The sequence below is a fragment of the Corvus hawaiiensis genome, chromosome 8 (genome assembly GCF_020740725.1).
Source record: "Corvus hawaiiensis isolate bCorHaw1 chromosome 8, bCorHaw1.pri.cur, whole genome shotgun sequence".
Lineage (NCBI taxonomy): Eukaryota > Metazoa > Chordata > Aves > Passeriformes > Corvidae > Corvus > Corvus hawaiiensis.
Genome location: NC_063220.1, coordinates 3,620,363 through 3,644,673, shown reverse-complemented (window position 1 = coordinate 3,644,673; position 24,311 = coordinate 3,620,363). Strand labels below are relative to the sequence as shown.

The window sequence follows — 24,311 nt, the reverse complement described above, 5'->3', positions numbered from 1 at the left end:
TACATGCCCCTGAAGGGACTCAGGCTGCTGTGTCCTTTTAGAGTTGCGTTGTGACTTGTCACTGTCATCCCTGATGACTTTCAGAGAGCATCCAAAGAGCTCTTTGCATTTTCCTGTTCTATTTTCCTTTCCTGTTTGTTTTTAACACCCTGTCTCACATTTTCCTCGGTTCCCTCTCTCTTTTCCTCCTCTCTGTCCTCCCCCCTGCATTCCTGCGCTGTGACAGACCTGCTGATGCATGCTCGGAGCCGCGGCAGCCACGCTGTGCTCGCCATCTGGGACGGGCAGCTCCTGCAGTCTCGTGGAGTCTCCAGATCCACACTGAGTGCTGGAATACAGCCACCCCATTGCCTCCCAGAGTCCCGTTTTTCTCCACGTGTGCTGCCTTTCTGTTGGCCACAGACTCCTTCACCTACGCAAGGTCTGCCCAGCTGAGAGAAGTTTCTAAGGTTCCCCAATCACAGGGCTCAAACCCTTCATTTGGAAAGCCCCATCTCAACGGATTTACTCCTTCACCCACTTCCTCTGCTCCATGTGGAACCAGAGAGAAAGCAAGAAAAATATGAGAATGTGGAAGCTTTCAATTCAAGTGCTCTCCACTTTGAACCTTTTTCTTTTTGCTATTGAAATATACTTCAGAGTGAGGAGGTAACAACTCAGAACAGACTTTAGACATATTTCTGCAGAGTTTTTCCAAGATGGATTTGTTTATTCTCTATCTTTCCTGGCTGTTGTGTCCCTGAAACAATCACCTCCACACACTGACTACTTGGAGAGCTGTGAGGGGTCTCTTGCTGGCTCCATGGATGTTCTTTCATGTCCCTTCCTACCCAAGGCATTCCATGCTTCTGTGATTTAGCCTCCTCTGACTTCATTCTTACCTGGATGGGGGGATAGTGATCTAGCTGTAGTTGAATACTTTTATGATTCAAATGAAAATGAGAAAAGGAGCCACAAAGATGGGATTTACTGGGTGTGAAGGCTCAGGCTGACTCAGAGGCTGGAAAGCTGGTAACAAATCAGTGAACCATTTAAAACATCCTGTTCTCAATCCAAAACCTGTGCTTCCTTTGGATTTTTGTGCATTTCTATTCCTCGCCCTTTATCTAAGTGTTGCAAACCTTCCTTGCTCCTAAAAACACAGGATAAAGCAACGGCAAGCGCAGGATCCGAGGAGCTGGTTGAGTAGGGAGTTCTGCATATTCAAAGTTCAGCTAGTGAGAAATAACCATCTGGTGAGCACGTACATCCCTGCTCCTGGATGAGAATGAGTCTCCTAATGGGAGCCAGCGCTCTGCCTGAGAGCGAGGAGTTACCAGGGTAAAGAGAATTACATAAGAGCAAGATCTGCACTTAGACATCACTAACTAGATGTAATCTTTGCACTCAAGCTGAGGTAGTTCTGCTGCAGCACAAAATCACTTCATGCCAGCAGACAATAATTAGGGTTTTGTCTTTTTTTGCTCACCTGAAGCACAATTTTGTGTCACTGAATCCCCCCAGCTACTACATGTAACAAATGTGCTCCTGTGGAATGTTTCAACGCTTGCCTTCTAATTATAGCTTTGGGTATCATTTGCTCGGGTATTAACAGGGTGAATCAGAACAGAAACGTCAGGGAGGGTTGAGGGAAAAGGCCTTTACTAACAGTGAGCATCAGGACAGAAAAAATCAGGGCATCTTGTAAGGCAAAGTGCTCGTGTTTAATAGGGACAGCGGCAATTTGCAACTCAGGGTTGCGCCGAAAAAATCCTAAATGTATAAATTCTTTGTAGAAAAAGAAGGGAACTTCCCAGCCACCTGCCTCGCTGGCTACCTGCAAGGCTCACACCTCACAGGCACAAAGGGTTCCAGGCTGGTGGGGCAGCTCCAGGCTGACAAGGAGTGGGAACCAAGGGGGTTCTCAGCTGGATATTCCTGCAAAATCACATCATTTGTGGACGTTGCTTGGGTTTTATCAAATCTGTGAGCTCTGACAAGGAGATTTACTATCAGTTCTTGTTCTAGAGCAACAGGAAGAAAGGAGATTGGAGTTGGGATGGCTGAGGAAGATGGTGAGTTACAAGAACAGGGATTTATGATGTTTGAGAAGTGCAGAAAAAAGAAAGCTGGAAGACATATATGTGCAAATGATATTTTTATATCATGGCTCTGCCGTGGGTTTATTGTGAGGCATGTGGGGTAGTTGTACAACTCTGTGTGAAGGCACACGAGCTGCAAGGCCTGAGCAAATCCAGCTCTGCAAAAGAAGGTTCCCAAAATAACAGCTCTAGCTGTCAAATGAGTATGACTGTTCCAAATTCCTTCCTAGGGAGTTAAAATTTCTCCTTAAACTGGTGAAAGGAAATGAAAATTTTGGGTGGGATATAGGAAATTAGTACTTGCTTACAACTTCTGCTACCTCTAACAAAAATAGAATTATCTTTCTGACATTAAAAAAAAAGAAAAAAAGATCAAATACCAAATCTATTGAGGACTGGACTATCAAGTCATGTAGATTTTGATTTGTCTCCAAATTAGAAGTCTGAAAGCTCTTATTGGATAAAATATATGTGCAAATATCAATGTTCTAAACTGCTGAAAGGTCATTCCTCTTGTATTTTATTGTTTAAGTCTAGAACAAATGGCAAACTCCCACAAGGTAAACCTGGAAGGAGACACCAGCAGCTTTTTGAGCTAAAGCCAAGGACATGGCCTTAACAATAAAGTCACCAACATCAAAAATGTCAGGTAATTGGGAGATGCAGCCCAGGATTTGCTTTTGCTCTGGTAAATAGTTTCAAATTCAATTTTAACATGTGTTCTCCTTTGACTACTATCCAGGGACCCATTTCACTACTCAGAATGCTTCTGTTCTGCAGAGCAACTGTGCAGAGATTAAAATCTCTTAGAATCATAGAATTCTTTGGAATTTTTTTTTTCAGTTGGTCATAATGTTTTTCCAATCCAAGCCCCTCTATGAGTCTATGGTTCTATGACATTCCTTGTATTTTCATATATTTTTATTCAATCTAATCTATAACAACTATTTCTGGAAATTTCCCCCGTTGTACAACTGGGGCAGCATTTAGGATTTACCCCAACAGCTCTTCCATCATCTGGCCTAGATGCCAAGAGCAAGGGATACATTTTCTGGATGATTTCTAAGCACAGAGATGGTACAATTCCTTAGGAAAAGGAGTATTTCTTTTACATGATTTATCCAAGTCTTATTACAAAAAAAAAAACAAACAAAAAAACCTGTCCCCCTTTTTCTACTGCTGCGTTTTGAGAAATGCACCAACTTGTTCAGTGGAGTCAGAAAGAGAATTTAGTAAATAATTAGTCTGGGAGAGAGAAATCACATTACCCTCCCCCTGCAACAATTCTTGATGTTTATAGGGAACTAATTTAATTACAAATGAAGACAAATTTCTATTTCAGTCTCCATAAGTAATTACATTTTACTTGTCCTGACTCCAGTCCTGGTTGTTTGCCTGTTGGACAAAGGGATTTTCTCTAGCACTGCTCTGCTGGAACATCTCAGGTGCTTTTCTTTTATGCTGACTGAGGGAGAAGGGATGGATCCAGCTGGTCCCGGATGAGTTTCCCAATGCAACACCAAGCCCAAGGCATTATCTAAGAGAGTCTGGGAATGGGGAATGAAACCATGGAAATAAGAAAGTGCTAAAATATCTGAGAAAGCCTGAAATAAAAAGTAGTAACTGCAGTGGGAAAAAAAACAATCAAGTATCAAACAATGTAAAACCCATGAGGGAAAAGCAAGGATGTGGACAAACACACATTTTCTGTCAGTGAGCCTACAAGGGCAGCTTAAGGAAGATGCAGACTCGCAATTTTTGCGTAGAAAGCAAAAAAAATATTGTGTAGCCAGCACAAGGACTGAACCCAAGGGCTGGCAGAGCTGTTGTTGCTGGTCTTTCCTTCCCAGAAGAGGAATGGGCTTTGCTGCTTGGATGCATCCTTCCGGCCAGGGTGGACATCCTGAACCCCAATCCCACACATTCGCTGTCTCGAGTCAGCAACAGCTGATATCCACATGCGGAGGAAATATTGAAAATTTATTTCACAGAATCAATTTAGATTGAAAAAACCTCTGAGATCGAGTCCGTCCCATGACCCAACACCACCATGTCAACCTGACCATGGCACCTGGTGGATTTTGGATTCCCACCCATTAATTCCTTCAGTTGTTCCATGGCAAAATATTTCCTGAGAGTCAATAAGAAATAGAGGACAGAGTCCGAAGCTGCAACCAGGGGAGGTTCAAGTTGGACATTATAAGGAATTTCTTCACAGAAAGGGTGATTAGACATTGGAAGGGACTGTCCAGGGAGGTTTGGAGTCCCCATCCCTGGAGCTGTCCAAGGAATGACTGGATGTGACACTCAGGGCTCTGGGCTGGCGACAGGGTGGGGATCGGGTTCAGCTTGGACTCGGTATCTCGGAGGTCTTTTCCAGCCTCAGTGATTCAGTGATTCTGAGATCACTGAACACAAAGCGTCGTTCTCCACGGCTGCTGCCTGGCCACGTGCCATCACAAGGGGGTTTTTTGAGGGATTATTCCCACAGGAAACTCCGATGTCCATGTACTCCGCACCATGGTGGATATGGAGCCATGCGGAGGATGCTCTCTTCTCCGCTACTAACACGCTCCGCGCGTTGCCGCCGGCGACTGAGGCGCATGTTTGGCTCGGGAAGGGCCGCAGGGTGCCGAGGGGTCCAGCGGGACGTCTGGGAACGCGAACGGGAGCAGGAAGGGCCGGGAAGGGCCGGGAAGGGCCGGGAAGGGGCAGCGCGGAACCGCCCCCGAGGGTCCCCCGGGACCCGCCCTGAGGGGCCGGGCCGGGCGGCGCCCTCTGGCGCCCACCCTGCGCGCGACACCCCGCGGCAGCGATGACATCACCGCTCTGCGCAAAGAGCCGCCCGCCGATTGGCGGAAGGCAGGAGCAGGCCCAGCCAATGGGTGGCGCGCAGGGCGGCAGGCCGCGCTGACGTGCGGCTCGGCCGTGCGGGGGTTTATTTTGCTTTGGGCCGCTCTGGCCGCCGCCATTAGAGGAGCGCGGGCAGAGCCTCCCCCCCCCCCCCCCCCCCCCCCCCCGCCGCGCCGAGTGGGAGTGCCCGCGGTCGCGGCAGCCGCGGCGCCTCGGGAGAGACCATGTCGTGAGCGGGGAGGGGAACGCGGGAGGGGGGGGGGGGGGGCGGCGCGGGGCGCAGGCGGCTCCCAGTGCTCCGAGCGTGTTCCTCAGGGACGGATCCCGGCGGAGAGGTAAAGCCCCTGGGCGCTCACTGCCTTCCTCGGGCAGCCCTGCGGGACTAGGGGGCGCGGGGGGGGAACGGGGGCGAGCTGAGCCAGAGCCGGCCGGGGACCCGCTGCAGGGTCGTGGGGGCTCTAAGGAGACGCCTCTGGCGCGGCCCGGGATCCCGCTGGGATCGGTGTCCCGCGTGGAACGGTTTGCTGAGGGAAGGCAGGCTGGCACAGCCTCGGTACAAAGGCAGGAAACTCGGATTTTTTCTTCGGTGGCTGCTGCTCCGGACCCCGGGCTGTGGTACCTCGGTGTGCCTGGGTGAGATCATGCCTGTGCTGCCTCCCTCCCACTTCTTCCCACCCTCCTGGTTTGATTTTGTTCGTGTTCGGATGTGTCTGTGTCGATCTCCAAGCGGTGGTGGAGTAGGTGATGGGAGTGATGGGTTGTGTCTGTGGATTTTGGGTAGCAGAACTTCCCTGATATTGCCTGTCCCATCCTTGGAAGTGTCCAAGGCCAGGTTGGACAGGGCTTGGAGCACCGTGGGATAGTGAAAGGTGCCCCTTCCCATGGCAGCGGCTTGGAACAAGATGATCTTTAAGGTCCCTTCCAGCCCAAACCATTCTGTGATTCATTCTGTGATCACGTATTGTCGATGCTTTATCAGAAGTAAAGTACAGTGTGAGAAGTATTTCAAAATCGAGCTCGTCTTTTGGAACCGAAGTCTAAACAAAAATTAGGAAAGTTGGATTAAGGAGCGAGGCAGGCTTTGGTAATCCGTGCTGCCCGCGCCTCTCTGTCTGCCTTCACGGTCCCAGACTGCAGCAGCTTCCTGGCAGGATGAGATAAACTTGTCTGCGGAGGTCATGGATGTGTCTGAGAGTCCTTTGGATGTGTCTGTGAGTCCTTCCTTGGGAGTGACAGAATCAGCCTGTCCCCACAGCAGTCACCGCTCCCTTGGGAGCAGCGGGTGGGAGAAATGATGGAGGAGGTGAATCTGGGTGTCCTACACGGCTGGCACAGCCCGGCTGCTGAGAACTTTCTGCTGCCACGGTGACTTTCAGCGATGGCAATAATGACAACTTTTTCTGGAATTCTTGGGGGTTGATGTAGTAAACAAACGTTGTTTGACGGGCTTTGTGCTGTGCTTGAACAGTCTCTGCTCACCAGCTGCCTGCAGTGTCACAAGTGGTGGAGCTGGCATGTGAGGTTAGTCCTTTGATGCGTTTGTTGGTGCAAAAATTGAAAGGTGAGATGTCTTCTGTGTAGTAACTCCCTCTTTCTCAGAGTTTGTTCTGGTGTGAGCAGAACCTTTTAACAGTAGTTCAGGAGAGATCTGTTGTAATTAGTTTCGTTTTTCCGTCTGCTTATTGGTCTGTGGTGACCACAGAAGAGATTCATAAGGCTTATTTCTTTTTCTCCCCCCTTTTTCAGTGGTTACTCAGAGAGGGGGAAACAGGTGAGCAGCAGGAAGTGTTCTGGAGCTCTTTTGCTGGCCTTCTTCCGAAGGCTAAGCTGAGTTGGTGTCTCAGCATGTGGAGTCTGGCATGTCATATGTAAAAGATCACCTCTGGTTTAGGTCTGTCACAGCATTCAAAGAGAATAAAGCTTTTGGATGGGAAAGCATTTCGTGGGGTTTTTGAAACTCAACTCTAATTATGTAGTGTAGTTCTCTTAAAGGAAAGAGAAGTTGCTACCTTTACTTTCCTTGTGGTGCTTTGAGAAAGGACGGGCAGGTGGGGGTGACACCGGTGAGGCTGTGATCTGTTCTTGTGGAGTTGTGTCCATTAGCATTTTCTCAGAAGTATAATTACAAATATTAATGTAATTGGAATGCTGAGTGGCATAAAAGCATCAACGGGTTTCATCACAGAAGCGTGACTTTAATTAGAGACTAATTCCAGCTCAGAATGGGTCAAGAGGACATTTTTAGCTTTGTGTATGGCCATTCTCATTGTATGTTGTCTGACCTGTAAATTCCTCAGGGATGGGAATTCCCACCCATCTTTGGTGCCCTTTGCAAGAAGGATCTGTAAATAAGTCAAAAGTGTAAGTTGGAAATACTTTACTGATTGAATGGGGAGTTATTTTTAATACAGTCAATCAAATAATCAAATGTTCTCTCAGGCACTTTAAAGCGAGATTTACCGGCTCCTTCATGTGGTATTAACTTGGGTGTTAATGGTTCTCTTTCCAGCTTCTCTTTGGCATATCAGTTCTAGCACAACTTCAGATCAATACACTCTTTGTCGTGATGTGCTCTCTGCTAATCACAACAAAGCATTTAAACTGCTACTGCCAGTTCTCTTAGTAATCTCATGCCCTTTCCTCCCCCCAAAATTTGAAGACTGGGTTATTTCGGGCTGTTCAAAATTGATGTCAACAAGTAATCCTCAGTTTAACTGCATGAATTATGATCCACAGTCTCCTGGTACTAAAATGGAACTAAACTTTAGTTTGGCAGCTGAAAATGGCTGGCTTAGCTGTAACAGAGTTCTTAATTTTTTATTTTTTTTAAATAGTACTATGTATGAAGAGGGAAACAAGGGAAAATTGAAAAGAGAGTTTATTTCCAACGCAGCTGATGAAGAGTTTGCCATTTCCCTTGTCAGAAGGCATAGTTTGGTAAAATCAGTTTAATGACATAAATAATTGTAACTTTGTAATGTCAGTTGAATGGAATTTGTTACACCTTAAAAAGAAAATGTCTGTCTTCAAATTAAGATTTCAAACATTTGGAATCCAGACACTTTCCTGGTACTTTTCATAGCATTTCTTGTGTAGCTGTCATTCCTTCATCTTGCACAGGATTGTGACTGTGCTCATTTTTGCATCATCAGTGGCTGGAGCACAGCTGCTCTATGTAGTTAATTCTTTTGGAACTTTCTTAAGTGCAAGATTAAGAATTACCTCTTCGGGGTCTACCAGTTAACGTGCTTTAGAAGAACTGTAGTACTTCAACAGCAGTTCTGAGAACATGTTAATCTATAATAATATTTATGATTTTGCATTTCCTTCTTTCGTGGCACAGGCAGGTGTTGAGGAGCTCTGTAGTCAAACTGGAGTTGTGTCCACCTGGAATTTTTCAGAACAACTTTTTTTCCTGTGCTGATGTCCCATTTATGCAGCAACTCACTTTGGTGAAGACCAGGGAGAAGGGAGGTGTGGAGGGGATGGAGCAGGGAATGAGGGCAGTGATGTTTGAAGAGGGAGCTGTCTTCAAGAGAGGGCTGATACGGAGTCCCTGGTTCAAGAAAGCAGAAGGAATAGTAGGTTTTTTAGAAGGAATGTGGGGAGGTAATACAGTGGAAAGATTGGTAGTGACTGGTATGTGCAGAGCATCTTGCCTAGGAAGCAGCCAAATTTGCAGCCCTTTTGCATTTTCTACTGTACAGGAGATATAATTAAGTTGGCATTTTTCCCTTTGGTTATTTGGGTTTGTCCTGATGTAATCTGTTCTGCATGTTCTTAAGACAAGGATACTACTGCGTGGTTTGTTGTTGGGTTTTTTGTTTGCTTGCTTGTTTCCTTTTTGTTATGTCTACTAAGTTGGATTGCTTTTTGCTGAGAATGGCTTGCAAATTTTAAATTAAGGACAGTTACTACTTCTAAGAAAAATGCTGGAGAAGACACAGCATTTAAGGTTAAATTCAGAACTGAGCTGAAAATACTCGAAGTACTGTGAACTAGGTATAAAGAGAAAACCAGACATGTAACCTGCTGTCCAGGGAATGGGAGACTGGAAGGATGGACCTGTGTCTGCTTTGGCGAGTGTAAATAGGGTGTGTAAGTAGGACTTGTGTCTGGAACTGTGACTTGTGAGCAAGGAGGCTGCAGTCCTTTCCTCCTCTCCTCCCTTCTGCTGTGCCAGAAGCCAAGATGTGGTGCTGTTTTATTTGGGTTATGTTTGCCATTACTTCTGTAATCTAACATTAAGGTTTAAAAATCCTCCGTGTGGTTGACTTCAACTGGATTTAGCATCTGGTCCTGAGAAGCTGGTTTTAATAAAACAGAGAAAGTTGGGGTTACTTAGGAGTTTGTGGGCATTAAGAAACTTCGGTAAGGTATGTTGATTTTATTGATAGCTTCTAGATATTCAGGAGTTGGTGTTCCTGAGCTAAAGAAAACTGTCAGAACCATGATTTATGTGACTCTGGAAGGAAGAATAAGCTTGCATGATCTGGGGGGTTTTTTGGTTTGGTTTTTTTACCCCCTCACTGGATTGGAACTATTTTGATCAGGTAATCTTTTGTGGCTTTGAATTTACACCCACTTTTATAGGTGCACTCATTTGAAAACTGTGTGGCTCTTGGTGCATATACAGTTGATTATCTGGGAAGAAAAGCTTCTATCATAAATCTCATAACTCTGTATAATTCCAGCAAAATTAGGAAGTTTGCTTTGTTATGTTATGAGAGAATGTTGTTTTTTGTGGTTGTGAGGACTGTAAGTGCACGGTGAGAGCTTGCCTTGTGCTTCTCTCAGGCTAATGGGCTTGAAAGTATTCCTTGAGTCTCCATTCATCTTCCCAGTATCTAAGCAGGGACCCGTAGAGCCAGCTGGCATATTTATTCCTTGCTGTTATTTCAGTACTCCCCTGGAACAGCCTCAATCTACAGGTCTTGGATTCAAGAAGTGTTGAGTATATACTTTTGGTTTTTACTGGTTCTCACTGCCCTGGTAAGTCAGGAGTGTTGTGTCCTGGCGTCTGAACAGCTTCTGGTCGTCATTGACGATGTCTGACAGATGGGCTGGTGGGTTTAGGTTTTACCTGGGAAGGCTTCCCCTTACTGGGTGCCTGCTGAGAAGCTCTTTTTATCTTGCTGAAGGGCTGAGATGGGCTTCTGGGCTATTTACTTTTTATTTTTGACCTCTCCATTACTGTTTAGCTTGGAAGGGATAAAAAGAATTGTCACCGCATGGCTTTTAAAGGGTTTACTTAAAGAAGGTTGTTCAGTGTTGCCTTCAGTAGAAACTTACTCCCACCCCAGAACCTGTTATTACTGCTTTAGAGCTGTTACTCTGAAACTTTCCAGCAGTGCAGAGTACTCTGCAGTGATTAACTCAGAGATATGGATGATGACCAAAATACAGATTACTAATCATACGGTTAAAAAAAAGTTATTAAAAAAACTGGTATAACTCTGTCTCTAGAAGGAGTTTGGATTTGTTTTCCCTGTGATATTTGACACTAGTTCTTTGCACTGTGTTAAGCAGCAGCATCCACACTAGTGGATTTTGTGTGCTGTGATTGTAGCATTTTTGCTTCTATTTTTTCTTTTTCCCTCTTTTTGATACTTTGCTGCCTTGCCAGGATCTTAGGAAGAACTGGATAAATAAAATGAGTGTGGTTTGTTTGGCTCACTTGAACTGGGACTTGCCTTAAATGTATTCCAATTGCAAATGCATGTATTGAAGGCAGTCCTTAGCTGTATCTGAATGTGACTTGCCATTAATTTGGAGCAAACTGCCCAGTAGTGGATGCTGAGTGTGTGTGTCCATGCTTCATTTGGAGGCAGGTGGTTTTCCTCCACCAAATGGTGACTGTGTGTGTAGCCCTCCTCTAATTTATTGTCAGCCAGTATTGAGGAGGTCCAGGGGATAATTACTAGAAAATGTACGAGTCTTGGTGTAATGTTCCTGCTGTTGGACAGGTTTAAGTGTTTCAGAGTTTTGATGTCTGACTCCACAGTGTGTTTTCAGTCAGAGCGTGACATCTGGTTTTCCTCCTTGTGTGTGAGGATGGCTGAGAGCTAAACAAAAGTGGGTCTGGTGTTTGAGGCACAGTCTAAACACAGATAAACTGTTTTTGTATTTGACCTCACTTTTTATAAAGAAACATCTTGTTCAACTTCTGTACTTTGTCCAAGGCTAGTGTCTTTTTAAAACTGAAGTTTTAACAGTTCTGTTGTTGTGTATGTTCTTGTAGATCTTAACTCAGTATTCATCTGTTGCTGTTCGTGGGCAAATTCATTAAATGCAGGTGGCTGTATTTATGCAAATGTTCTATCACAGCTCATTATTTTAAGTCATTTTGCTTGGGTTTTGATTAGTATTGTGTGGGAGATGCTGTGCATTATGTAACTGTTGATCTGCTTACCCTGGTTTGCCCAAATGGTGTTGGTTTCTAAGTAGTCAGTCGTATTTAGTCCATCCTAATGTGCAGTAACATCTCATCTGGACAGTCGTTCACTTTTAATTGAGGTTAAAATAAAACAAAAAAGCAACCCTGAAAAAGAAAAAGAACTGATCTGCAAGCTGCTGCCACGGGGTTTTTATAGGTTGTTTTCAGCAGTTAAGATTTGCCTATCTTTTAGTCACAGATTTAATAGAGCTATATGGAGTTTGACCCATTTGAGATGAGTAACGAATAAAATGCAAACTTGCACTGTGCAAGTTACACAAGAGGGTTAACTGTAGTGGCTAAGAGCACAGAAATGCTTCAAGAGATAAACATTAAAATAAAAAAAAACCAGCAGAAAGAGAAAATGTTTACTATTCTCAAATATCTGTTAATTCTGTGATGAGTTTCCAGCTTTTGCAGAAGTGTCCGTTTACATTAGGCTGTAGACCTAATCATAAAGTTCATTGTCAATCATGTATTTCAGATGTCTCCAAAGATGTGAAACCTCCCAAATGTTTTCCTTCTTACTGCATAGAGCATTAGCAAAATTGGACATCCTCTTGCATTAAAGCTGCATATAAATTCTTTTGCTTTTGAAAAGTCAGCAGTTGGGTTGGAAGTGTGAATAGAATATTGAAAAGAAAGCTGAAGCAAAATCAGCGTAATTTTTCTGAATACCATAAATACCTAATAAAGTAGATTTAAGACGCTTTGAAATGAGATACGAATCCATAAAGCAGAATGAAAACAATTTTTTATTAATTTTATGTAAATGAAACCCATCTGAATTCACCAATGAACAGACTTCTGAATATGTTCAGAAGTTAATTCTTACTTTCTTGCTTTTTTTGGTTAAGAGAACTGTGTTTCTTGCACTGTGTTTCTTTTTGAGAGCTCAGTTCTCCTGGATTTTAACTCATTGCCCACTTAGAAGATGAAGAGTTTTAGGTAGTGAGTCAGGTCGTACCGAAAAATCTGCAATAAGGGAGTATTTTTGGTGATCTGTACTATCAAAAGTGAAGAAAATGTTAGAAGTCACTTAACATACTAGATTGTAAATAGCTACTCAGTTATAACTAAAATCTTTTCAGTTCTTCTTTTCTCATGCACCATTAATGCTGTAGTTTGTAGATTGTGTTGTGATGTGCATGGGAGTGATTTGGTCTTTAATGGAATTGAGATTTATGCCAGTCTTAACTGGGTGATGCTTCTCTTGAGGCAGGAGCCTTGTCCCTGCTGCCGGTGTTGGAGGGAGCAGAGGAACAGCTCCATTCCTCTGGAGAGCCAGAGGTGATCCATGTGTGTTTTGGAGCAGTGCTCTTGCTGGCATGAGGATGGGAGGATGGTGCAGTTTGACAAAAGCCTCCCGATCCTGCTTGAATCTGTGTTTGGTGAGACGGGGGTTTCTGCGTTCTGTGGCTGCTGCAGTCTGGGTGCAGTTCCTGCGGTCTGCACTGCAAACAGCCAGCTGGTGTTCTTTAAGGAAATCAACATTTCCGAAGTAAAACCCCCACCTCACAGAGCAGCTTGTGGAAAATTATTTCAGTGCTCTTTTGCTGAGATGACAGAGTATTTTCTCCCTTTTGCTGCTCTGTTTGGGACTGAATCCTTGCCTTTTTAAAGAACTGTCCTAACAACCAAGGCAGACTATGCTTGCTTATTAATTCCTTGCTTCAGTGAGTTCAGGCTAATACAGAAAATGCTTCTATGTTGTGGCTTTGCAATAATTTTTCCATTCTTTATTATAATGTGTAGATACTATTGCAAAGCTTCCAGATTCAGTGCTGATGTGATCTGTTTGTTCCATTGACGAGGTCAGGGTTCTTAATTTTATTAAAATTAATTTGCAAGGATGACAACAGAGCTTATTGTTAGTTCCCATCAGATTATAGGAGCCCAAGTTCAAGCTTTCTGCTTTTAATATACTGATCTGTTGAGCCTTATACTGAATTATTGAGAAAGAAGAGCAAATAGTTGAAGGTAGAGTAAGTAATTTTGGTAAGGTAAGAGAAGAAAGTCAGTAAATATCCACCTTGGAAAATTAGGCTAGGATTTGTGAAAGGCTTTACTTCTGTACTCCTGAAGTGCTGAATTAATAGATTCTGCATTTGGTTATAGAGATCCCTCGTTTTCCGAAAAAGATACTTCTGCTTATTTTGTTCATCTGAAAAGTTGCTTTAGTGTTTTTAAAATACAGAAACCAGCCTGCCTTTCTTTTTGGAGCAGCCTATGAGAGGCAGCTACATGGGAGGAAGGAGGGTGATTCTTGCTTTACCTTGCAAGCCTTACTGAAGGCTGAAGCTGGCACCTTGAGCTCCCTTTCCCCCTGAAAATACAGAAGCAGTTTTATTTGAAAATCTGTACACATGAACAAAATGAGTTTGAGGTGGGAACCCTGATTTGATCAGTGTAATTATGTAAGGTTTCAGCCAGCACAGATGCCAGCACCATCCCAGCAAGAAATCCGCAGTGTAGACTGGTCTAAATCAGCATCTGGTCTGTTTACAGGGAGGGCTTGATCGTTTAATGAAGTGGAGCTCCATATTGTTCCTTGTTTGAGCCAGTGGAAAAACAACTTCTGGACACAGCGAATAATTATACTGAGGGGAGTGTAATATATCCTGTCATGAGAGTGGTATTTGAGAACCTTGTTGTTTCTTCCCAATTTCTGTGAGCTTTTTTTGTGTTTTCTTGTGCACCTAAAAAGAAGAATATTCTTGAAAGTTGAAACAAAGCGAAAGACAAATTTCTGATTATTCTAGTTCACCTTTTACTTCTGACTTTATGTAGTAAAAAGGTTATCTGATAAGGTTTTGGGGTTTTTTGTTTGTTTGTTCCTTATTTATCAGAACTTAATATATTTTCCTCTTCAGTGCATTGATTTACTCTACAAGTGTGTCCAGAAGATATTCAGCACACTGTATAAACTGATCAGCTGGAATTTGTTTGAAGTTTTGTGGGTTTTAATTTCTTGTCTGCTCATGCTTTTTGGACATAAAGGCATGTACCTGCACTTCACAGTCACTGTGTTGCTATTTCTCTGTCAGAGGAGGCACTCCATGATTCAGCTTCTCCTCTGTGAGGAATCTAAAATAACAAGTTAACTTGAAAACAGAGTCAAAGAAGTAATTGGAAAAAAATGTAATAAGCTTCAAACTGCTGTGGCTGGATGGTGATGCTGTTATCACCAGTAAATAATGGAATCACAGACTGGTCTGGGTTGGAAGGGACCTTAAAGCTCATCTTGTTCCAATCCCCTACCATGGGCAGGGACACCTTCCACTGTCCCACGTTATTCCAAGCCCTGTCCAACCTGGCCTTGGATACTTCCAGGGATCCAGGGGCAGCCACAGCTTCTCTGGGCACCCTGTGCCAGGGCCCCACCACCCTCACAGGGAACAACTTCTTTCTAATACCTAATCTAAATCTACTCCCTTTCAGTGTGAAGCCACTTCCCCTTGTCCTGTCACTGCAGTCCCTGATGAAAACAGAATTGGATTGGTCTGGTGTCTCTGACCTCTTAACTGTGCTCCCACCAGACACCAGTCCCATCCATGGGTAGCTACAGTGGTGGGTAGAATTGGAGGTCAGACCAAGTAAAAAGCAGTAAAACAGTAAAAAAAACCCCAATGCTGAATTTCCTCGCTGTACTTGGTGTTGGCAGATCTGTCAAGGAAGAGAGATTGCGTTGCTCTATTGAGCCTTTTTATATTCTTTACTTCATAATAACCCGAGGCCTCGTGTTCGGAGGTGGTGAGCTCATATCTCAGAGGCTTTCAAAACTGCAGGTACTCAGCCTCTCTAAGAATTATGTCTGAGAGCATCTGCTTTCTAAGGGCCACAGAAGATAATTGCAGCTAAAAAGCTGATCTTGTGATATGTATGAAAGCTTTCCTGTAATGTGGGATGTCCTGAGCTATTTAGTTTTCTAAGTAGTATCTAGTACGTGTTTAGGTTGTTTTTGCAGCCAGCTGCTTTACAACTTGAGCTCCAATCTCCTTTCCCAGTCTTAATATCACTAAAACAGATGATGCCTTGTTTTCATGCCCCATCCCAAATGTGGGTTGGCATTTGTCTGCAGTGGGAACTGCTTTGTTTAAGGCTTTACAAACTAGGGCAGGGAAGAAACCATTTACAGTTACAGATACCCATCACACACTGTTTATGGATTTAATGGGAAGCATCACCTACTCCAGCCACACCAGCTTCTGCTCCAGTAGGAATTATTCTCAAGCACTGGAGTATTGGGACAGCCACTTTTGGTGGTCCTTGGTGGCACAATCTCTTGGTGGCAGTGGGCAGGTGCACGGGCAGTGCTCTTCTGCCTTCTCTGTTCTGAAAACCATGTTCAACTCTCCTGTGTTTCTAACTACAAAACATTAATTCCTAAAAAAACTCTACTGTTTCTAGAGAGAAGAAGCTTATTAAGAAAGTAATTAAAAACCTTATTTTGGGAATTGGGGGCAAAGCTTTGACCAAATGGAGTAGATAAACCTCATGTCTAGTGTACTCATATAGGAGGTGTTTTAGTAAAGTAGAGAAACCGTTTTTCCTTAAAGTTCCCAAAAAGTCTTCTTTGTAAAGTCACCTTTAGTAAAATCAAATTAATTTCATGTTCTCCTGTAGATATGTATGTATTTTTCTCTTACTTTATCACAGACATGGGGAGCCTAGTATGATCCCACTTCTTTTTTCCCCATTATAAATGGGCATGGACATCTGTCAGGAATGGTGGAGGGGAAGCAGCAGGAAATCTAATTGCCTTTTCAGCACATTCCTCAGTCTGACACAGTTTTATAACGTAGAGGTGGGAGTGAAGTGCTCTGCAGGCTATTCAAACCAGTCCTGTGGAACCCGAGCTTTATGAGAGAGCTTCCTGTGTTCCTGATTGCTCCTCTGCTTTCATGCAGCATAAATATGGATCGCTATGGAAAAGGATAGGTGCTGCCCTCTCCTCTGTCCTGGCCATGCGATAGGCCCTCATTCATGCAGCCACCTGATCTGGTCAATAGATCACTTGAGCTCTTGGAAAAAACCCATGTTCTCTGCCGGAGTCCTCAGGAGGAGATAGTAGAAATAAGGGTGACAAATTTAAGTAGACATTTTAGCTGTGCCTTAGTAGAGCAAGGTGTGGGTGAAGGTATTTCAGTGAAGAATGTACTAACTTGTAAAACACTGGCTAATTGGGGAAGAGGTATTAACTAATTTTTGGGTTGATGTATCTAGTTTTGAATTTAATCCTGTTGTGCAGCTTGCAAGTTTCAGTTTCCTAGGCTCTGGGTGGTTACGTTAGCTGAGAGAGTTGCAATATGATAAACAAGAAGTGTCGGTCCAGTGATGTGATGAGTTTGTATTTAATCAGTTTTGCATTCTTAAAACCAGCACTTTGTTGAATTTTACAAGCTGTGTAACTCTTCTGGGGTAAGGGAGGAAATGCTGTGTATGTTTGTCTATTTGTCCTTTATCTACCTGCCTCACCCTTTCCCTCTACTACACTCTCTACACGAAGCTTTTTCTGCCTTCCCCATCCTAGGTTTCCGATTGCAGTAAGAGTGTTCATGGATGTTTTGGTGTGAACTTGTTGCTTGGATCTACTTATTTTACTTCAGCAGATTGACCACTTGTGTGGTGACCGTTTTTTAATAAGTACTGGTTTATTGTAACCGGTCTCTCTTGGCCTCAGCAGGTCATGACTGGGTTTAACCAAGTAAATTGGGATTGGAATAGGTGTGGCATTTAATAATTAACTTTCTGGTTACTCAGGTCCAGTAGGAAACCTATAATGAGTCTGTTTTCATTTTGTTTACAGGAATAGTTATCTGCTTAGTCTCATCCTTCATATTTGGCAATCTGAAGAAAAGGTCTGAGCCAGCATGAAGACAGAATCCCCTCTTCATTAGAGAAAAAGTGAGTTGGAATTGGGTTGAAATCTGAATTTGTAGCTTGAAAATACCGTCTTAGCCTACCACCACATACAGCTTGTACTTGCTTTCAAGTGGCATTTTCACTTTGTAACACTAGTGATATGGGTGATGTCCAGTCAAGACCTAGTCATTTATAAAATTATTATATACAAAATTCAAATTATAAGCATTTTATGTAAATTCCAACACCCTCCTTTTCTGAAAGAACTGCTTACTCACTGTGTAACTGCCCACTTGATACACTCCTTCCTTCCAAATCCTGTAAGGTCTATTACAGGATGTTACAGGACCTAGACTTTGTGTTCCTTTTCTTGTACTGCTGTATTCATACTGAGTTTTATTTTAATAATTTAATATTTATAACTTGTTTCTGTAGCTGTACTGGTCTCTTCTCCAGTATTCTCAGTGCTTAATGCATATTCTGAATTTGTTTGGAAGTCTCTGTGCAAATTTGAGGAGTTTCAGAAATGCAGGACTGAGGTTTTTTTCTCATTTCTGCACTAGTAAATCCTGAATTCTGCATGTAAAATACTGGTAGGTCAAGTCTTACCCTTTTCGTAGTGGTTTTACTCCCCCTAGATGTTGTAATAATACCGAGAAAAATAGACTGCCTGTTTGCCCAGCCTGATTTTTATATCCACTGGGTTAAATCTCATTAATTTGTTGTGTTGAACAGCTCCTTTGCTGGCACTGTGTACTGATGGTGTGTTCTGACCCGTCAGCTTTCTGCCCGCCGCAGTTCATTTCAAGAAGTGCACGATGACAGAGCGTGGAATTAAATGGGCCTGTGAGTATTGTACATATGAGAATTGGCCTTCTGCAATCAAGTGCACCATGTGTCGTGCCCAGAGACCCAGTGGAACAATTATCACAGAAGATCCTTTCAAAAGTGGTTCCAGTGACATCGGTAGGGACTGGGATCCTACGAGCACTGAAGGAGGGAGCAGTCCTTTGATATGCCCGGATTCTAGTGCAAGACCAAGGGTTAAATCATCCTACAGTATGGAAAGTGCAAATAAATGGTCGTGCCACATGTGCACGTACTTGAACTGGCCAAGAGCTATAAGGTGTACCCAGTGCTTGTCTCAGCGCAGGACCAGGAGTCCCACGGAGTCTCCTCAGTCTTCAGGCTCCGGTTCCAGACTGGTCCCTTTTTCCGTGGATCCATGTGAGGAATACAATGACAGAAATAAACTAAACACAAGGGCTCAGCACTGGACTTGTTCTGTTTGTACATATGAAAACTGGGCCAAGGCCAGGAAATGTGTTGTATGTGACCACCCCAGACCCAACAACATTGAAGCAATAGAACTGGCAGACACAGAAGAGGCTTCTTCCATCATAAATGAGCAAGACAGGGCTCGGTGGAGAGGCAGCTGTAGTGGTGGTAATAGCCAAAGAAGATCTCCACCGACAACCAAACGGGAATCTGATGTGAAAATGGACTTCCAAAGAATTGAATTGGCTGGAGCTGTTGGCAGCAAGGAGGAGCTTGAAGTTGACTTCAAAAAACTAAAGCAAATAAAAAATAGAATGAAAAAGACTGACTGGCTGTTCCTAAATGCTTGTGTCGGTAAGTTGTTTACTGCTACATTCTGCTCTTGAGCCCATGGTTAAGTATTTTGGGAGAATGAAGAATTAAAACAGAAACTTGGCATTTAATTTCAAACCAGCTTTTTTTATCTCTGCATTTCCATTTTAAAAAGTAAGCCAAATGTAGAGGTTCCTGAAATAGCACCTGCTAAGAGAGGCTGTGAAGTTCATCCATAATCTGAACAGGGTTAGACGTGTCTCTCAAGTGTACTTGGACTTTTTTGACCTTTTGTAGAAATGGATATTCTTGTAACCAAATCTTCTTGTTCCATGTAATTGTTAAAAGGCGGAAAAATTACAAAGCTAATCTACAGAACATGAGTGCATATAGTACTGGAAAAAGTGCCCTTACTGGATAATTAAAATTACTCTTCTTTTTGCTATGGGAAGACATGCTCTGTAGAGTCAGCAGCTACAGCTTGGGAGTATTTGTAAACAGTGTAGAGCTTGCAACAGTACAAGATGCTCTGTCAGATGTTAAAAATAACACCAAAATATGTAGCTCCAAGAAACTGCATGTGTAATACTGACCTTGAAAGTAATAATGTTGTATTAATACACATAGTGTGTTGTAAATGTTTACAGGCTTTCTGAAAGTATTTTTTTAGTCAGCTGCTTCAAAAAACATTCAAATACCAATTTTGTTCTGTATTTTAGTGCTTTCCTAAGGAAATGTTGGATAATTCTCGCAGTGCTGTTAAAGAACAGAGCCATGTGAGAGCAAGGTTTTCTTCAGTTATTGACCTTGTGAGTTAACTTTTGTGCTGTAGCTTCCCAGAAGCAGATATCGTGTGCCCCAGCATACGAGCAGGTTCAACACTTGAAATACGCAACTATTATTAGAGTAAAACACTTCATTTGAAACTCTGGCTCTACTAGCATGTCTCATGCTGTTCCTTAATGTTTCACAAAGTCACTTCATGGTTGTTGTAATCAAAGAACTAATTAGTGGAGCTGCTTTGTTTAACATATTTGATCACGTGTAAGTGTTTTTGTGGGTATGCTGTGTTTGGTTTCTCCAAGCTAATAAATACTCGAGTTTATTTTTGTGTTCTGTGAATAGTTAGACATTCACACTTCCTTTTGGAAAGAGATGCCTCAGTATTTCCTGATACCTTCAGTTCCTTACAAGCTTTTTTTCTTCTGAAATGAACAGCCGAAATTCTGTGCGGTATTTTTTAAGTTACTGAATACCGAGGGTCAATTGTCAGAGGTTGTTCCTATGTCTTACAAGAATATTTATCTTGCATTCTGACAGCAATTGTATTAAATATTAGGGTATTTTTTCCCTTTGGTTTTTCAAAAGAGGTGTTTTTTGACTATTCTAATATTACTTAAAATATTTCACACTTTCTGATTTAACCTGTGTGGGAAGGGTTGTATTTATATTAAAGAACATGGGTTTGCAAGTATTTAATGTTGCTTGTGACTATATAGTTGTACATAAACCTCAAAACCGTGTTCATAGAAGTTTTGTAATGCAGTAATGGTTTGGTTTGAAGGGATCTTTGTGAGAAAGGCAGAATGCAGATGGAATTGTGTGCTGATTGTTACTGCTGCCTGCTGAAAGCTTTCACGGATTTCTTTCTCAAACACCTACTATACTCCTAGGGGAGAGGGATGATGGGGGGACAGGAACCAGCAAACAAAGCTGTTAATTATCAGTCCTTCATCTCAGAACTTCATTTTGCATATCACAGATGTCATATTTTCCCAAACACTCCCTGTAACAGGAATAACCTTAGGAAGATTGATGGAAGTTGCATGGATTCTCCTGTGCTTGTCTCTGGTTGTTGTATCTGTAGTGTGTCTGTGGTGGAAAAGTACACCAGTTTAGCCAATAATCGTTAAAGCAAGAAGCTCAATTTCTGCTGGTGATCTTAGTGTGACATACTTAAACCAATTTAACTGTCAATTGAATAACTTTGCCCAAAGCATCTGTTTTTACCATTGAAATCAAGTGGGTTACTGTGACTTAGTGAGTTCTGTTTGTTCTCCAGCTGGAGCTCTTGGGAGGTTCTAGCTGAGCTGAACACTTGTCAGTCCTTAGCCAAGCAAAATTATAAAGTAGGACAAGTTCTTGTTACATGCCAAGTAAATTTGTGAACATTGATGGACCAAGAGTTTGTGTGTTGCCCTGCTCCATCTGACAGATGGTGCCTTGTTAGGATTTGGGAGCTTCAGACTGAAAACCTTCAAGTTTAAGCTCAATCAGTTGTGGAGAGTCCATTTGCTTTGAATCCATCTTTTGTAGGAGAGATGTTAAAAAGTTAACTTTTAAAGTTAACCCTGAAGTTAAAAATAAAGATTAAAGGAGCAGGAGTAGGAGGAATTCTTGGCAGAGTGGTTATTTTCTTTTCTCTTCGAAGATATTATCTGTCAGAAGGTACCAAGGAAAATGTCTTGTACTTTAGGACAGCTGTTTGGTTGAACTCCCTCTTCACATCTTAACTCCAGCACAAAATGCTTTTTAAATTTAATGTCAGGTTTCATTAAAAAACGTATATCAGACTACTCTTTTCCACATCTGTTCTTTTTAGCTGAAACATGAAGAGAGATGTGTATCAAGTAGATTTAAGAAGGTACTTGCGTGTGTATTTGGATTTTTTAATTTTTGTTCTGTTCAGGCATCCATTAATACTTTTCCCACCTCAGTAAGTAAACGTGTCAATAAGGCTTCCATTCCTTGCAAATCCAGGCTGTAAGAAATGTGATGAGTGCAACTCTTGCCTTTCAGCATGCATGGTTTCCTCGATGGAGGGTATTCCTTCCAAATCAGAAGGATTAGTGGCATTCCCCTATTCAAACTCCACCAGCAAATGTACTTGAATGTTGGTTTTTTTACTGGCTTGCTTTTTTTCAGAGTGAATGTGTCTGTTGAGTGATTCTTTCTCAAAAAGATGAAATTTTAAACTGATTCATGTGGTTAAAATTTATTAAAATCCTAGCAGAAACTGGAGTAAGTGTGCCTGGATAACCTGGCTTCCTGCAAATGCCAGTTTAAATTACAAAGAGGAATTACAAATGGTTTCTGCAATGACACCAGCATTTTCTGCCATCGTGTCCTAGGATGAGGTTAATGTGAAGTCCAAGGTGACTCATTTCTTAGGGGAGGGAACTGATATATATTTAAAATTAAACTCTGTTATCTTTTCTATAACTCATGGTACCTGTGGCAGGCACTGTCAGGGAGTCCTGGTGGCCTGTGGGACTTAGGGAGTGTCATGTGCAACAATCAAGTGTTGCTGTGGGGCCTGGTGAAGCTGGTTCCAGCTGGCTGTGGATTTAAGGAGTACAAATGGATGAGGATGGCTGTGCCTAAAAAACCTCTCTGGCATCCAGAGTTTGCTTGGGGGTTACCCTGGAGCTTCCCCTCTTCTGGCACTTCAGGGCTGGATTTGACAGTGATGCTGGCAGAGTGTGTGTGCTGCAGGGCACTGCTGGGGATTCTTGAGTTATGAGTTCAACTCCTGAGCTTGAACTGCAGCCCATAGATTAAAAGTAAACTGAATTTCTTCTCCTTTTCCTTTCTCCTCCACGTGTTTATCACCTGCTGTGAGAAAAGTGTGTTCTTCTCTTGGTTCAGGTCAGTAGGGTGGACACTGCTCTCATGGGCCAGACCTTCCTGTGTTTGGGGATGGTGCCTCCCAAATCAAGTAGGCACACATTCTTCTTAGCTCTGTGAAAGAAACAGCTAAGAGTATGTTTCTTAAACAAATCCAAAATATTTAGAGCAATCTGTCATGAATCTTGTTTTGCAGTACATCCTTAAAAGGACTGTTAGTTCATTCCTAGTATTCCTACACCATGTCTGCTTAGTTTTTCCTTTGTCAACTGCTTTATCTCTCCTACAGGGTTTTTTTTATCCTGTTACTTTTTTGAACTAGTGTCAGATGTGTTACCCAGGCCTTCAGAAGCCCTGTGGGCAAGGAGAGTCCCTGTCCAGACATTGGTATGGAGTTGGCTGGGCTGTGTCCCACTCTGCCCTGCAGCTCCAGGAGACACAGAGGCACCTCCTGCTCTGTGTCCTGCAGAGCCTCTGGCTTTTCACTGAGTATTTATAAAGGCAGCCTGAAGGCACTGACATAAACAAGGTGCTTTCAGCTGGCACTGCCACCCAGAGTAGTCCCAGGTGCCCCTTTCTGTTCTCTTGGGATGTTTGAAAATGAAGCTTGATTAGGGGATGTTTTTGTGGGGAGTGTGGGGGTTTTGTTTCTTTTTGCTGGTTTAGTAAGCTCAGACTGGCCTCCTCATCATACCCATGGTCCAGCTGAACCTTGATGGTTCTGTCTGTGCTGTGATAAGGGAGTGGGAAGTGTATGGGTGGGAACAAGCTGCTGGAGGCCAGGAAAGGTCATACACCTTCTCTTGCTGGTGTCAGTCTAGGCTTGAAGTGTTTAGGGAAGTGCAGCATGGATTACTCACTGCCAGGTGATGACCTGCCACTCTGGCTGCGGCTGGGGATGGCAGATGGTGCCTGTAGGGATGGTTGGGAGGGGAAGAGTCCCTGCTGTGTGTTGTACAGCCTGGCCTCCTTCCCTGTTCCCCCGGGATAGTGGGAAGCATGACTTGGCTGCTGTGCCAGGTAGCAGAGATGCAAGATCATAGCTCTCACCTGAGTAAGAAATCTTGGTGTGTTGTCATCTGTGCCTTGTACATCTGTCCTATCACAAACGCCTTACATTTGTGTGTGTATATCTTTGAGACTGAGGAAAACTGCCTGCCTTATTCCTTGGCAGAAAATCATCTCCTGAAACACACTTTTAACTTTGGTCTCTTGACTGCTTTTCTTAAACACTGTGATATTTTATGCTAAAAATAATTGAATAAATGATCAAGTTAAAACCAGTTATTTCAATTTGCCTTAGAAGCTCTGATGGTTAACTTTAATAATTGACTTTAATGATTTTCCACTGTCCAGCCTCCTCTTAGGGTACAACCCTGCAAGCAACAAGGGGTGTGAATACCTCTGACAGATTGGAGAGGGATAAGGACGTCTTTAAACAGTTTCTCTTACATCTGTGCTGCTTTGTCCTGTAATGATACATTCAAAACACACAACATGGATTCTATGTAAGGGGAAGAGCTGTTTGCATGGAAAAAAGAGTAGCCAGTAGTCATCCCCTCATGCATTGGATGGCTTCAAGTTTAAGGTACATGTCTTCTTGGAAGTATTTATTTCTTTTTTTAAGCTGATGCAAGTTGCTGAGCTTGAAGAATCAAAAAAACCTTAATAGACAGAAGTTTCTGTCTCAGTGTCACTACCTGGAGAGTGATCTACCATTGATTGTGTGCTGATACTGACAGGGGAGGCCCTGGAAATCAAAAAAGAGGAGAAGGAACAGAAGGGTGTGGTTAGAGGCCCATAAAGGTTTTTCAGACAACCCCTCTCTTTTTTATCAGTTGGTGTGTCATATTTGCTTG

General features: G+C 42.9%; 1 protein-coding gene across 2 annotated transcripts in view; it reads left to right on the top strand.

The window, feature by feature from the left end:
- The first annotated feature begins 5,052 nt into the window (after nucleotides 1-5,052).
- ZRANB1 (zinc finger RANBP2-type containing 1) overlaps nucleotides 5,053-24,311 on the top strand; it is a 40,834-nt gene continuing 21,575 nt past the window's right edge. The window contains exons 1-3 of one of the 2 annotated variants that reach the window (XM_048311985.1): nucleotides 5,053-5,269; nucleotides 17,180-17,277; nucleotides 17,971-18,867. In XM_048311985.1, coding sequence (XP_048167942.1) covers nucleotides 18,054-18,867 — 814 coding nt within the window. In that variant the 5' untranslated portion in view covers nucleotides 5,053-5,269; nucleotides 17,180-17,277; nucleotides 17,971-18,053. The remainder of the gene's footprint in view (nucleotides 5,270-17,179; nucleotides 17,278-17,970; nucleotides 18,868-24,311) is intronic. The other variant, XM_048311984.1, reaches the window with a different exon arrangement.